Source organism: Vidua macroura, chromosome 3 (genome assembly GCF_024509145.1).
Source record: "Vidua macroura isolate BioBank_ID:100142 chromosome 3, ASM2450914v1, whole genome shotgun sequence".
Classification (NCBI taxonomy): Eukaryota; Metazoa; Chordata; class Aves; order Passeriformes; family Viduidae; genus Vidua; species Vidua macroura.
In genome coordinates, this window is record NC_071573.1 from 80,641,713 (window position 1) to 80,655,301 (window position 13,589).

Sequence of the window (13,589 nt, forward strand, 5' to 3'; positions counted from 1 at the left end):
AATGTGGTGTTATGACTAGCTGTATTTTAGGGGAAAAAAATCTCCTGTGTCCATCCCTAAGCTACCTAGGAAAACACTGAAAATTGCAAATTTGTCCCTTAAGATCTTATACCACTGCTGTACAAGACATCTAATTGCACTTGCCACACTGTAATTTTTCAGATACTTATCTGAAGCGAAACGATGTTCCCCTAAATCAGCTTTTTAATATAAACACACATGCATGTGCTGTTTATTGTACTTTAAAAATACAAAAAAAAGAGTGGAGCGCAGAGAAAGTTCTTCAAACTGCATTTGGAGAATGACCTAAGATGTGGGAAAGTTGTCTATTGCTTATGTTATTTTTTTCACCCACTTTTGAGTGCTTTGAGGCTACATTTCCCCTGAGTTATGACAGATATTGCCACCCACCTTAGTTCTTCCTGCCTCTGCCCTAACAGAACCTCTTTGTTGTTTTATCTAATCAGATTCAGAGGCCCTGCTAGAGTTGGCTCTTTCAGACTGTTCAAAGCAGTTATATTTCTTATTTCCCAGGCTTCAGAAGAACTAAAAATAACCAAGTGAAAATCTGAAATGCAAAGCTAACATTCCCGCCAGTGCTAAGCAGATATGTTGTCAGGATCAACGAAAGATGTTACAGATCTGAAAAATTTTAATAAGTCAGAATGCTTAATTTTTCTCTGCAGAATTTTCTGAGTTTGATCTTTCCTAAGCCACCAAGAAATTTTTATAAAAATATTTACCTTAACTTTTTCTGAACAGAATACATGCAGTACGTTTTCACACAAAGAGAAAAACTTAGTACAAAACTTTCTATATGCAAAGGGGAATATTTAAGGCAGATGAGGGTTTACAGTTCAAATGATCTCAGGTGGAAGTGACCCAAGTTTTTTCTCCAGTCCCACAGAGTAGGAATTGTAAGCATGTTGCCTGATTCCAAGAACTGAGAATTTTCTCTGGCAAAGAAGGACCTACAGTAGGCACAAGGCAGCTTCATTAGAGTAAATCGAAAGTGCTACAGTTAGTCAAACCAGCCATGTTTGTATCTACCTTTGCATAATAATTTTCCCAGGATTTCTCAAAAGCAACAGAAGGGATCTTGCTCCACTAGCTGGATTACACAGTGGAGCAACGTTTTCCAACAAATTCATAGAGAATCAGGAAATGAAAGAAAAAGCAGTGTTAAATGTTGAAAAATGCACTTTAATCTGAGAGAGTGATAAGCACCTTTAATTATTGACTGCAAACAATCACCCTCTTGAAAGAATTTTTAATTGCTTACAGTTGCTGGCGATAGGAGAGTTTCCTCTCTGATGGTGAAGGATTTATTCCTGCAGCCAGTAATTACAGCAACTTTGCACTCTTCCACAGAAACTTAAAACTTGGCCGTACAGGGCACAACATTAAGGCAATTAAACATTTACACAAATAAGCCAGAGGGAGGATCCATTTTCAAAAAGCACGAGAAACAGTGCGTGTATGCTAACTTCCAGAAAACGGGAAACGGCCAGCAACAGCCCAGCTTCCAAACTCCAAACTTTGCGGCTCCCTTCAAAGGATGCAAGAAGAAATAAGATTTGTGACCGGTGTGAGTCTCTGGAAAAATGTGAAACATGACACAGAATTTAGTTCTCAGCCCGTGGAGAAAATTCACGATGGGAAAAACCCATACCGTGAGACGCTGAGTTTGGGCTACTGTAACTGAATCAACCAAAATTCCAGCCCTTGGGATCTGAGGACTTGTTATCAGTGACGGAACAAAATGAGACCTGCAGCGAACCAAAAGTGAAAGCATTTAAAATGCTTTTAAACTACAATTATAGTTATGTTAACTATTTTATAACTAATCCTAATTTGACTACCCTTTTCTCTCATATGGAATACAGTTACGCACCTTTGGTTTGTTTTCTGTGCAATTTCTAGTTATGGGAGGTTTTTCTTTTTTCTGATGTGCATACTGGAAAGGGCTTTTATCGCATCGTCACTTAAGGAAGTCTCATCACGGTCAGCATACATAGAGAATGCAATTTTAATTTCTTAGTCCACCGCTGTTTGTTTCCTTTTGAGTCAGTAGGAAACTGTTAACCCTTAAAAAAACATAACCAAAAATATGGTGAAATATTTATTATCATAATCTCGTATTTCACATATTTGCAGGCTCAGAACTGAAATACTATCTGATGCAATGCTTCAGGCAAAGTGAATGCGGCAAAGGTTTTGGTTTTTATTTGGTATCTTTTTCCCCACTGACTTTTATGGATGCTACAAAACTGAAATTAGACAATAGAATAAAAGTGTGGATATTTTATACCTTTTAACTTTGCCATTAATCTTTGGAAATTACTATAATAATCCATGAAGCCTCATATTTTTACTGTTTAGCAAGAAAAACATATGCACTATTTGTGCACATGTCACATATTTAAATGAGAAGCCAATGACTACAGCAGGAAAATCTGGTTTCATAGAAACCAACAAAGGCTTCCCACCCATGTCAGCAGAGCCTGAAATTTACCTTATAATCTGGGGCCCTGTCCAGCAGGATCTATTTTAGCCTTTGCATCCATCATTCTGCTTTATTAGCACTGCTGCCCAAATTGCCCAAATGTTCCTGGCTGAAATTCATGACTAGCCCTGCTCTCCCATTTTTTAAGATCTGCTGTTAAGAGCGCTTGAGAAAATTGTTCCAACTGGTTGGCATTAGAAGGAAATGAAAATCTTTTAAGTGGCTATTGTGCATATTATTTGAATGCACTGGATGACATTTCAACACCAGGCAATGCCTCCTCTCCACCACAGTCATCAAGAGTGGTTTAGGTTTTTTTCTTTCCCATATGGGCACTGAGGTTTCCAACAGCATTGATCCCTCTGCACATTTTTCTATACTTTGTACAAGGCTCTTTGAACATAATTCGGCAAACAGAAAAGCTTTAATGTGCAACAGTTTTTAGCAGCTTGAAGGACTGAGCCCTTGATGTGATTATTCGATCATATATATGAAGTAACTCTCATGATCAATGAATGATGTCACAGCTATCACTTTGAAGTTAATAGCAAAATTTGCATTGGCTTAAATCTGAGCAGGATCAAGGCATGAAGCATGACTGACATTCTTTTAATTAATTTCCATATTTCTTTTTAAATTCTCATGCCTCACTCCATGCTTTTTCATGCAACAAGAGAAGAGTAAATGTTGGAAATTGATGTTTTCACCATCAGTGGGCTGTCGTGTGTAACAAATTGTTCTAGTATATTAGTTTATGTGGGCACTCTGTCCTTGATCAGCTCCCACATTTCCCACAGACAGCAGCAGAAGTTGCACATAAAGATGAAAAAAATACTTTGCAAATGGAAACATAATACTCCATCTGCAGACAATAGATTGAAAGAAGTGCTGCAACACCTTTAACAAAGTAATTCTTATTGACTTGTGTGGAAAATACAGAGCCCATATTTCTTTGCGTCTTTGAATTTAAACTATAATTCATACTAGCATTAAAAAATCTGGGAAACATAAAGGCCATATTGGAAGCGCTGTCTTTATCTCTCAAGCTAACAGGAAATGAGAGGCAGTAATAGGACTTTAACTGGTTTCTCACTTGCAATGAGTATCCAAACACTCGTCGAAGAAAACTTCCTTTCAAAATCTTTTCGTTCCAAGTCTGCTGAACAGAGAATCAAAACGTGTGTGTGTGTGTGTGTGTGTGTGTGAACAATGTCCATTTGTATTCTTAAGTGAACTTGTTTTATTTTGCCATTTACTAAATGCTGGCATAAAAATTCCTGAAGCAACGTGACTCTCACAACAAACACAACTGACAGACCCTCGCTGGAGAGCACATGCAAGCACAGACTGCAATTGTTCTGTGGTTATTTGAGAGGCAGTGGTCAGGGAAACAGGGGTCATTAATTTCCCTGCGTGTTTTAAACATTTCCAGAGATGTGCTAAAATGTATTAAAAGCACAACGGCCGACATCTAAGGCTGAGACATTTAGGAAAACTTTAGAAAGGGATTTCTGTGAAAAAGCGAGAAGGGATGCTTTCAGTTTGACCCTTGCATTAGGGAATTATACACACTTTTAACCCTTTCCTTGCTGCTTTTCCTGAAGAACAGTTGCACGACTTCTGGAGGCGGAAGGAAACCTGCTCCCACCGTGTGACTGCGGGGTGTTGCGGCTGCTAAGGGCGCTCGGTGCCCGCTCGGGTGGAGCGTGCGAGCCAGGCCGGCTCCCGCACGCTCGGCCACGGAAACTCCCTCGGCCACGGAAATTCCCTCGGCCACGGAAACTCCCTCGGCCCCGTCCGCCCTCAATGCCCGGGGACCCCCCACCACCCCCACCCGCCAGGGGGCGCCGCTCCGCACGCCGGCCCCTTCCGCCCGTCAATGGCGCCCGGGCTCGTCCTCCTCCCGGTGCTCGTCCCCGTCCCCGCGCGTGTCCCGCGGCGAGCGTGGCACCCCGGCCCATCCCCTCGCATCCACCCCCGTGCCGTGCGTCCCGCGGCGGGGCGGGCGGAGCAGAGGGAAGCTGGTGGATTCGGCGGAATCACGTGGCGCGGTCCCTGCCGGCGGGCGGGACGGTGGCCGGGAGGGTTTCCCGGGCAACCGCGCCGCCGGCGAGCGGGGCCCGGCGCGGTGCAGGTACGCGCCCGGGCAGCGCTGGGCTCCGAGCCGCGGCCTCTTCCCTCTCTCCCGCTGCCCCCCGGGCCGCCCGTCGGGCCTTGGAGCCGAGCCCTGCCCGCCCGCCCGTCCCCGAGCTGCCGCGCTGCCGTGCGCCAGCCGCGCGTGTGCTCCACGGAAAGCCGGAGGAGGAGGAAGAGGATGAGGTCACGGCTGGGGTGATTAAAAGGTTACGTGAAATGTGTTAGGCTGTTTGAGCTTTCCTCCATCCCCGTGGTTTAGCCGTACTTCCTCAAAACTTCCGCTCTTTGCGCTGTGTTGTAGTAGATAATCCCAGTAAGTGCCGCCTTTGCTTTGTGCGCGCAGTCATTTGTCGGTCTGAAGATATGGCTGAAAAGTATATTTGCTAAGGTTAATGTTTGCCTATGATCTTCTGTTACCGAAACTGTAAACATGTTTGTTGTCCTTTAGGTTACATATTGTTCGTTTTTATAAAAGATGTAATTATAGGGTAGGCAGAAGAAAGCCGTCATTTTAAGGTAGGAAGAAGTAAAGATAATGTCAGGAGAATCACTTTGTTTTTCTGGCAAAGCTAGAATTAAATATTCCCCACTTGCTGAAGTAGCTGGCACCGTTAGTAAATTGCTAAAGCATCCTGCGTGTAACATCAAGTGTTCTTTGATGTGAAAGTATAAAAGGATAGTGGATTACGTGTGCCCTGAGAGGTAACGTTCTTAATCTCCTTACCATGTTTTCAGAGATATTGTCCAAATGCTTGCATAAGGACATCGTGCTGAATGCAACGCCTGGGCAGTCTGCTATATAACTTCTTCTTTTTAACTGCCAAAGCCAAAGTGTCGGGTGGTCTATGGATGGATAAGGAGTGAAAGCAGGAAACAGTTGTCACAACTCGCCTGTCAAAATCAATTTACTAGGTAGGTAACAGTCCTGTGTACTGAGTGGGCTCCATGCCGGGAGAAGTTTTATTTAATGGTAAAAGCACTTTTGCAAACGTTTAGCCCTTTTATGTTTACATCACACTTCTCAGGCGGGAAGATGCTAGTGCAGTTTAATGCTGCCGTACATATGCAGTTTTGAAGGCAGCCATATGTGTTGAGCAGTGTGATACACAAAAGCTTTGCAGCCTTTTGGTTGTTGGGCATATTTTATACCTGAGGAGCTGATGCAGACTTAGGGGAAGGAGAGGGGGGCAAGTGTCATTGGCTTTCAGCATCAGGGCAGTTCAAACCAAATGCCATTCCCTAACCTTAAAAAGCTTTACATGTATTTATTTCTTGTTTACTAAATCCAAAGCACAGCAGAGATGATGAAACAAAGCTAACAGTGCCAGATGTCCCCAGTGTTGGAGAAGAAACATAGAAAGGAATTAAAAACCCTTCAAATGGAAATATTACTGCAGTAGATTCTCGTTTGATTATTAACAGAATGTTTAATTGTGTTGCTAAGAGAGCTGGTTTTTGAAGAAAGATGTAAAGATGCTGAAGTGAATTATATTTTATTTATCCCTCTAAGTTTAAATGCTGAAGCTGGTGTTTCGGAAATGAGTATTTTGCTTGTAAGGAATTTGGGTGGTATAGGTACATTTGCACTGATTGTCTCAGTGAATAGTTTGGTAAGGGATGGGAGAATGGTGTTTGTCATCTCTCAAGTTTTGGATTGAGTTTTTTTTGCTTATAGATCTATTCAAGCAAATCATTAGGTTACATCAATTTCAGAATGCATTTAATTAACTTCAATTTAAATTTTAGTTTTTAGACTCAGTTGTTTGGAAGGTAAAATCCAGCTGCAAATTATGGCTCATCGATTTTCAAAGGAAGAATTAGACGAGCAGTTTGAAGAGTTTCTGAAAGAGGTAGGTTTGAGAGCAAGGTCACATCCCTATTCTCTATTAAAAATGGGGAAAACTGAGTGTGGAAGAATATGAAATGTAAGATTCAGCTGTGCTTTTATCACATAATTAACATAGCTGTCTTATCTATTGGTCTTTGCAAGGTCTTAATTGCTAAGCTAAATTCATACTATTTTGATGTATTGAAATCAAGAGAAGAGTTTTGTAATTAAATAAATATTTGGTCATTGCCTGGTTGTATCTTCAGAAAGAGCCCTTGGTTCTTGATTTTTGTTTCAGTCTTACTGTTGGTGCTACTTAGTACCAGAAGCTTCAAATTGATGTATAATTGAAAATGAGGTAAAAAAATCTGCCTGTATATAAACACAACCTACATTTTAAAAATTTCTGTATTTTTCTGTGCAGTGCTTACTCTCACTGAATTATATTTAAAATTTTTTGTATAAAATGAAGCATGTTGTAATGATTAGAAAATTTGAATTAGATTCCTTTAATTCCTCATGGTGCTTCATGGTTTTGAGTACTGGCAAAATCATGCAAGTCTGTGGGTTGTGACTTAAGCTAAGAAAAATCAGACGTGAGCTAAATGCCCTGACTAGATGTGTTTTTTACAATGCAAATAGACCTGTAATTTCAGAACTTGTCCTCTGGTCTGTAAGAACACAGTGTGGTAACCCTAAGACATAAATACTGCTACGTAAGGCCTTTACTAGATTTTAATTCTGTATATAAGTTGAGTCTCTCTTATATATATGCTTGCATTTTTTTTTGAAGTAGAGGCTGTGTTAAAATTTAATGACTTGTGAAAAGTAATGATGTAACTAAGTTAGTGCTCTTGAACTCTCTGAAATTATTAATGTTAGTAAAATTATAAAACTAGTCTTTGCATTTCCTTCAAAATTCTTTACTTACTGTAGTTACTAAGGGAGTTGCTCTGGGGAAGATAAAGGAGTTTTATTCTTTTATTTGTTATGCACATCTGTCAAAACTCTGCATGTGATTGCTTCTAGTATTTTATTCCTCATTTGACATGCTCTTCTTCCTCCTCAGCTATTGCTCATATTGAGAATGCTCGTTAAAAAAAAATCCAAATAACTATTGAATTATTCTAAGTGGCATTTGGAATGTCCCAGAGAATGTAATTTTAACAATTAATGTCTTAATTTTTTAAATAGTTTCAATCCCAAACTATTTCCAAACTAATTCAGTTATTAAAATATGCATTGTGCTTTTTGCCAGCTAGATACAGACCCAAATGACAATGACGTTATCTACTCTCTGTTTTTTTTACACAGGCATCTTCTGCTATGTCCTTCTCTTTGCTCTTGTTTTTTATAAAAAGTGTTTGACCTTTTAATATTAGAAAGATGAGAAACTGATGTGCTCCATTTCTTGAAATCTCTCTGTAGGTGATATTTGTGTTGAGAGTGTCGCAGTGAGTGGGGATTAGTAAAATCTGTTTCTCAGTAGCTTGGGGAAGACTTAATGTTATTTAAGCAAATCTCTCAAAGGAAATGGAGCAGGATTTTTCCATTTTAAATAACTCTTAATGAATCTGTGTTTGGGATGAGGCTGTGTATGTATGTTTGTGATTAAAACATATGAAGTTAAAAGACTGTATATACAGCTGGATGGTGCAGGTCTAATATGAGGATTAAACTAAGTCTTTTGGCATATACACTGAACTTTAAAAGTTATCAGTGGATTTTGTAGACTATTATCATTATACAGAAGGAAACACAAATGTGTAGTAACAATGACTGCATGTAAGATAAATCCTTTAATGATTCCCTCTGCCTGGTTATGCTTATTCCCAACCCCTTTCCAAGACAGCCTGTTGTCACCCATAGTTCTTGCCCTAATCCTTCCTCCTGCACTGTTTGTGTTCCTGTGGTCCATCCACTCCTCACCATCAGTATCTTGTTTTGGTGTGCTTCCTCCTATTGTCAATTGGATTTCCATTAAGCATCATCTGTCATACTGGTTTAGCTCCAGGTTTTCAGTGCTTGCTGTGCCATTCTCTTGGGACATACAATGTGAGGAAGTCTTTCTAAGGCACAGTGCTTCAGTTAATTGAATTAATTGCCCTTTTTTTTGATGACTCAAAGCAATGTTGTGAAAAAGCTGTTGTCTGCTTCTAGTATTTTAGGTGGACCTTTGTTCTACTTGATATTCATGGACACTTGAGAAGGAAGACTTTCAAAAGGAAAGTCTATACCATCCTTATTAAAATGTCTGTAGAATAGTATCTGGAAGACAAACACCACACATTAAGCCATGTTAGAGAAACATTTTAGGTTTTTATTAAAGATCAAATAGATTAACATATTATTGTGTAATAAAAGCATATTTTGGAGTAGACTTATTTAATTGAAAAATCCTGGCTTCATGAATTAATTAGGACAACTGGTCATGGAAGTCTGAGTGGTTTAGATCAAGTTTTAAGTTCCTTCACATGCAAAGGAGGTGGTAAGCTGATGATGTGCCATGTAGTTGTTCTGGTTCTTAACCTAACCTCTTTAGGCTTTTATTTATGTTGAGATTGAACAACTGACACTTTCTGTGTGTCTGTGTTCCTGAAAGGCTGAGAGGCTGTCTTGTGGAGGAGAGGAAGGAAGAAACTGGTGCCACTTAGTGGTGCTAAGAAGTCATTACGAGTCAAAAAAAGTTGATTGATGATTGATTGATTGATTGGATTGATTTACCTTTTTTCAAAGGAAGGAAAAAAAATCTGGAGGTTTTGCTGTTGAGACAACTGACATGTTGGGAAAAATGTGCCAGTTTTTTGTGTCAGCATTTCTCTCCCAGCTGCTGCAGTTTTACTGTCTGCAGTTGACACAAGATGGCTGGACATGGAAAGATTCCAGAATTTGAGCACAGCCTGTGGGAGTTGCAGGTTCTTTAGTTACAATCCACTAAGGAGTGTGAGCATTCACTGAAGTTCTGCTTGCAGAGCAGAAGATGCTGTTGGTTGCAAAATAAACAGCAGGTGATAACAGATCTTGCCTGCATCAAGCACCTGTCAGTGCTTCCAACTAGCAGGAGGCAGTCTGACCTTTGGGGACAATGGCATTAGTACTTGTGTTGGGACTAGTGTCAGGAAATTGGTATTAATGGGATATTTATTAGAAATCTGAAGCTGTTTTGTTCTATGTCACAGAGCCAACTTAGAGAAATTGCAATACATCCTGTTGTCTAGCAGTTTCATAATGTGCAAGACTCAGAGCACTTCTTTCTTTCTGAAATGTATGACAGACATTTAGTTTTCTCTAGTGAAACTGAAAGCTCTGAAGATGTTCTTGATCAGAGATACTAATAAGAATATTTTATTACAATTATTTTTTCTTATAGTTTTATGTAATTGGCATTTGATTTTTGAATGTTCTTGTTAAGCCCAGAGAAGTTGAAGTTTTAGTAATATAGTAAAAGTAGGCTTTTATGGCAGTGTTTTTAATGTAATGGGAGGCAGTGAATTGCAGAGGCTTGCTTTAATAAAACATACCCTTGTGTTTTACATTTAAGTATCCACAATCCTGTTGCCTCTAATATTGGGTTTATACTATCAGATTTTCTTATTTGTGACTATTACAAAAGTGAAGCTTTTGAAATTTTCCCATGTGATGCATTTCATATGTGAATTCTTTGTTTCTTACCATTTATGGTAAGAAAAACATGTGCACCATATTCTCTAAGATACTTTAGGACAATTGGTTTTAACAGTTGTAGCTAAAAATTTAAATAAAAAGTATTTGATTCCCCTTAACCCCAGTTTGCTACACAAAGAATATGTAGAACGTAAGGTTGCAGTGCAGTAGTTTAATGAATATTTCCTTGTTCGGTGTGTGGATAGCTAATTCTGGCTCTAAACCTGCTGTAGGCCACAAAGAACTTTATTAAAGGAAAAGAGCAGAGGTTAGTTGTCTTTTCCTTCCTGGTACTTATCAGTAACTTAAATTCATATGGTGTCCATACTCAGATTTTTTTATCCATTGATTTAAGCCATCAGTCAAAATCAGCATGGATGACTAACACATATGAAAGTGTAATACACAGTTGGGTAGGAATGGTTCTGTCATTTCTATTATATTCCATGAATACAAAGTATAAAATTAATTTCTGAAATCTGATTTGCTGGTAACTAGAATGTTGCTAGTGCACATTTATTTTTAGAATATTAATAATAATGTTCACGTACAAAGCAAGGACACGATAAAATTCTTTTTGCTGTACTTCATTATTGTCAAGAATATAGTCAGAGTTTTGGTTCTTATATGTCTTAACCAATTGAAAAAGAGCTGATAATGCTGTTCATTTGAACATACATTCTCTGAAGCAGTCAACTTTTAACATATCCAAATTCTGGCAGTGGGATTATTAAAATATACAGTATCGTGCCATATGAATATAGTTATTGTTTCTTAATCAATTTTGTCATGTATATACAAAAAAGGCAAACAGTGGGGAGTAATGAGAGGCATCTGGACTCAGAAGTCTAGAACTGAGTGGCTGAAGCAATGTAAAAATTTAAAAGCTCTCTTTAATCTTGTATGCAATTGATTCAGTCTCTTTCAGATGATTCACTTGGAAATTCAAAGAAAAAGTCCAGCATTCTTGAGAAACTGGGACAGCCCAGGAAAAAAGAAAAGAAGAAAAAGGATTCCGTGCCCTGGTGGTTATCTGAGGAAGACTCGGATGATGGTGGTAAATTTAAAGTTTTGCAATATTTTGGCCACAGGGGGTCAGGCTAGTTCTTTCTCATACTGCATGTTAGGCCGGGTTTGAGATTAAGCTGATGCCACTGAAGTGTTTTAGAATGTTACAGTGCAAGTTTGTAAAGCATAAAAGTCAAATAGAATTGTATTTTTTAATTTAATATTAAATTGAATATTTAATAGTCAAGCTGTATGCAAGCTATCTGCTGGGTTTTTTCTGTAGCTTTTGAATTAATAAAACTTGTAAAAAATAAGCACATTATAAATAGTAAAATAGTTAGAAAATATAACTGATGAACTCACAGAAATATTAGTATCTGTGTTTTGTAGCCAATCTGTTCTTTATACTGACTTTTTATAGCTTTCTGTTTTCAAAACTGTAGTGGAAAAAGACTAGTTTGTATAAACGTATGCTAACTGCAACATTTATAGTAGGTTGGAAAAGCACAAAGAAAGAAAAACTTTTCAACACCAGCTGAATCCAAGATGTATGTCTTCAGTGTTCTCAGCATTTCCCTTGCCAAGAACTGTGGCTCAAGGCGAAATGGGCTGTGATGACATAATTGCTGGTTCAGTATTGACACGGTCACATAGTTCTGGAAGAAAATATATAATTGTTTGCAAGCTTTCCACCTCTATTTTTTTTTAATTTCTACATTGTCTTCTTGTTGGGTAGTAAAACCTGTAGTAGTGAGTTTCCACTGGATGTTTGCCTCTTCTTGTACGAATTGGCGGTTTCTTAATTTTCATGATTCATATTAATTGCAAGTGGATCTTAACAGAAAGTTACAAAAGTCAGGTTTTTTTCATCTGACAGAGTTAAAATACTGCTGGTAGTCTCAGATTTTAAGACTAGCTGTCAGTGTTGTCTTAGTGAGGAGTCAAATCCCAGTCAGCAGTTGTGCCATTTAGGCTTAATCCTTTTAGGTGGTACCTGGACTTTTTGGTACTGCCTATTGGTACCACCACTTCTTGGTCTTGGCCTTTTAAGATGATGTTGTAAAACTCAGATGGATTTGAGAAAGTTCTTATCAGGTGGTTATGAGATATGATGGTTTCCTTACAGCTTTTCAAATAATGTAAGGATGAATTGTTCTTGCTGGGCAATGTGAGAATTAAGAGCTTACCATGACCTCATTTTCCTACATACTATCAAAGAAAATTCTGATGACTTCAGAAGCTCAGCATGTTTCCATGGTTTTTCTGAGATGCTCGAGGCAACCCAAATTTGATACTTCTTATGGTAGAAAACACACTGGAATAGGTTCCTAAAGGGAAGGGTGATTACAAGTTTTAGGGAACAGTGCTTGTGTGGATTAAGTAAAATTCAAAACAGAGTCACAAGAAACAATGAGATTATATCAAGATGTTCCATCCAAACCATTTCCACCACTGTAATTTTTAAAATTAAGAATATCATATCAGTTGACCAGGTTAACTAGAGGTAGAGCTATTAGAACTGGAACAAACTTGATTTACTGATGTGTGAAATATCTGGTAAACTTTTCAAGGTCTTCCTTCAGAAAAGCTTCTCATTTAAGAGAAAAACATTCAGAGGGTGAGCCTACCCAGTTTTGCCAGTATGGAATCAATTTACATGCAAAAGAAGCTGGCCTGTTTATATTCATACTGTTGATGAGGGGCTGGGTTTTGGGGTTTTTTTGGAGGGAGTTGAAAGTAATCTGTGTGTAATGCATTTCGACTCCAAGATCCAACATCTTGGCAGTTGGACTTAACAAAGCTGAGACTATAGGAGTGAATGCCAAATGTGCCAGATCCATGCACAGAATTCTTCCCTGAGCACTGTTTTTGCCAGGCAGATTATTAGTTTTATTTCATGTACTGCTCTGTCACCACTCTGTGTAGAATACCACACTCATGGAGCATATGCAATATGCCATATCCCACCTACTACTTTAGTATTGCCAAGCAGAGGGGCCTTTAATTCCTGCTAGAGGGCTTTCCTTTTTCTGTCTTGGCAAGAAGGTGGTAACTCCATGGCATGAAGTGGATCTCCTGGTTGTGGCATCCCACGAGGAAAGGGATGTATTTGTCACACTGGACACTTGCAAATGGTAGCAGTTTGTGCTATGATGAATGCCTTTCTGCAAGGTAGGGTCTAGTTGTAGGGCAATTAACCTGGAGTCAAAAGAGAGCCATTTGCAAAGACCACCTTGGCCACCTTTGGGATAAATTGATATTTCCTCTGCAGTTTTATGTGGCTATAATTTTACTTCATGTAGATTATTTGTGGTGTTTTAAAATGACAGGTCAGGTGACTGTAAGGAATTCAGTGTGGATAGTCTTCCAGAACTGCTCATGTTTTCCTCTGTTTGCCTTGTGTGCTTCCAAGTACTTTGTCAAATACCGTTTTGCCATGTCTAATAT

General features: G+C 38.9%; 1 protein-coding gene and 1 long non-coding RNA gene across 6 annotated transcripts in view; one reads left to right on the forward strand and one right to left on the reverse strand.

Annotated features, from left to right (window-relative positions):
* Positions 1 to 1,257: 1,257 nt before the first annotated feature.
* Positions 1,258 to 4,269, reverse strand: LOC128805809 (uncharacterized). Its single transcript, XR_008436581.1, has 3 exons — positions 3,600 to 4,269; positions 1,895 to 2,087; positions 1,258 to 1,769 (listed from the first exon to the last, which is right to left on the reverse strand). It is a non-coding gene; the product is annotated as an uncharacterized LOC128805809 (long non-coding RNA).
* A 314-nt stretch (positions 4,270 to 4,583) lies between these two features.
* Positions 4,584 to 13,589, forward strand: part of CEP162 (centrosomal protein 162) — a 44,398-nt gene continuing 35,392 nt past the window's right edge. Inside the window, exons 1-4 of one of the 5 annotated variants that reach the window (XM_053974743.1) lie at positions 4,584 to 4,848; positions 5,378 to 5,554; positions 6,389 to 6,492; positions 11,052 to 11,190. In XM_053974743.1, coding sequence (XP_053830718.1) covers positions 6,433 to 6,492; positions 11,052 to 11,190 — 199 coding nt within the window. In that variant the 5' untranslated portion in view covers positions 4,584 to 4,848; positions 5,378 to 5,554; positions 6,389 to 6,432. Of the gene's footprint in view, positions 4,849 to 4,872; positions 5,031 to 5,377; positions 5,555 to 6,388; positions 6,493 to 11,051; positions 11,191 to 13,589 lie in introns of those variants that run through there. The other 4 variants (XM_053974746.1, XM_053974744.1, XM_053974745.1 and 1 more) reach the window with 4 other exon arrangements.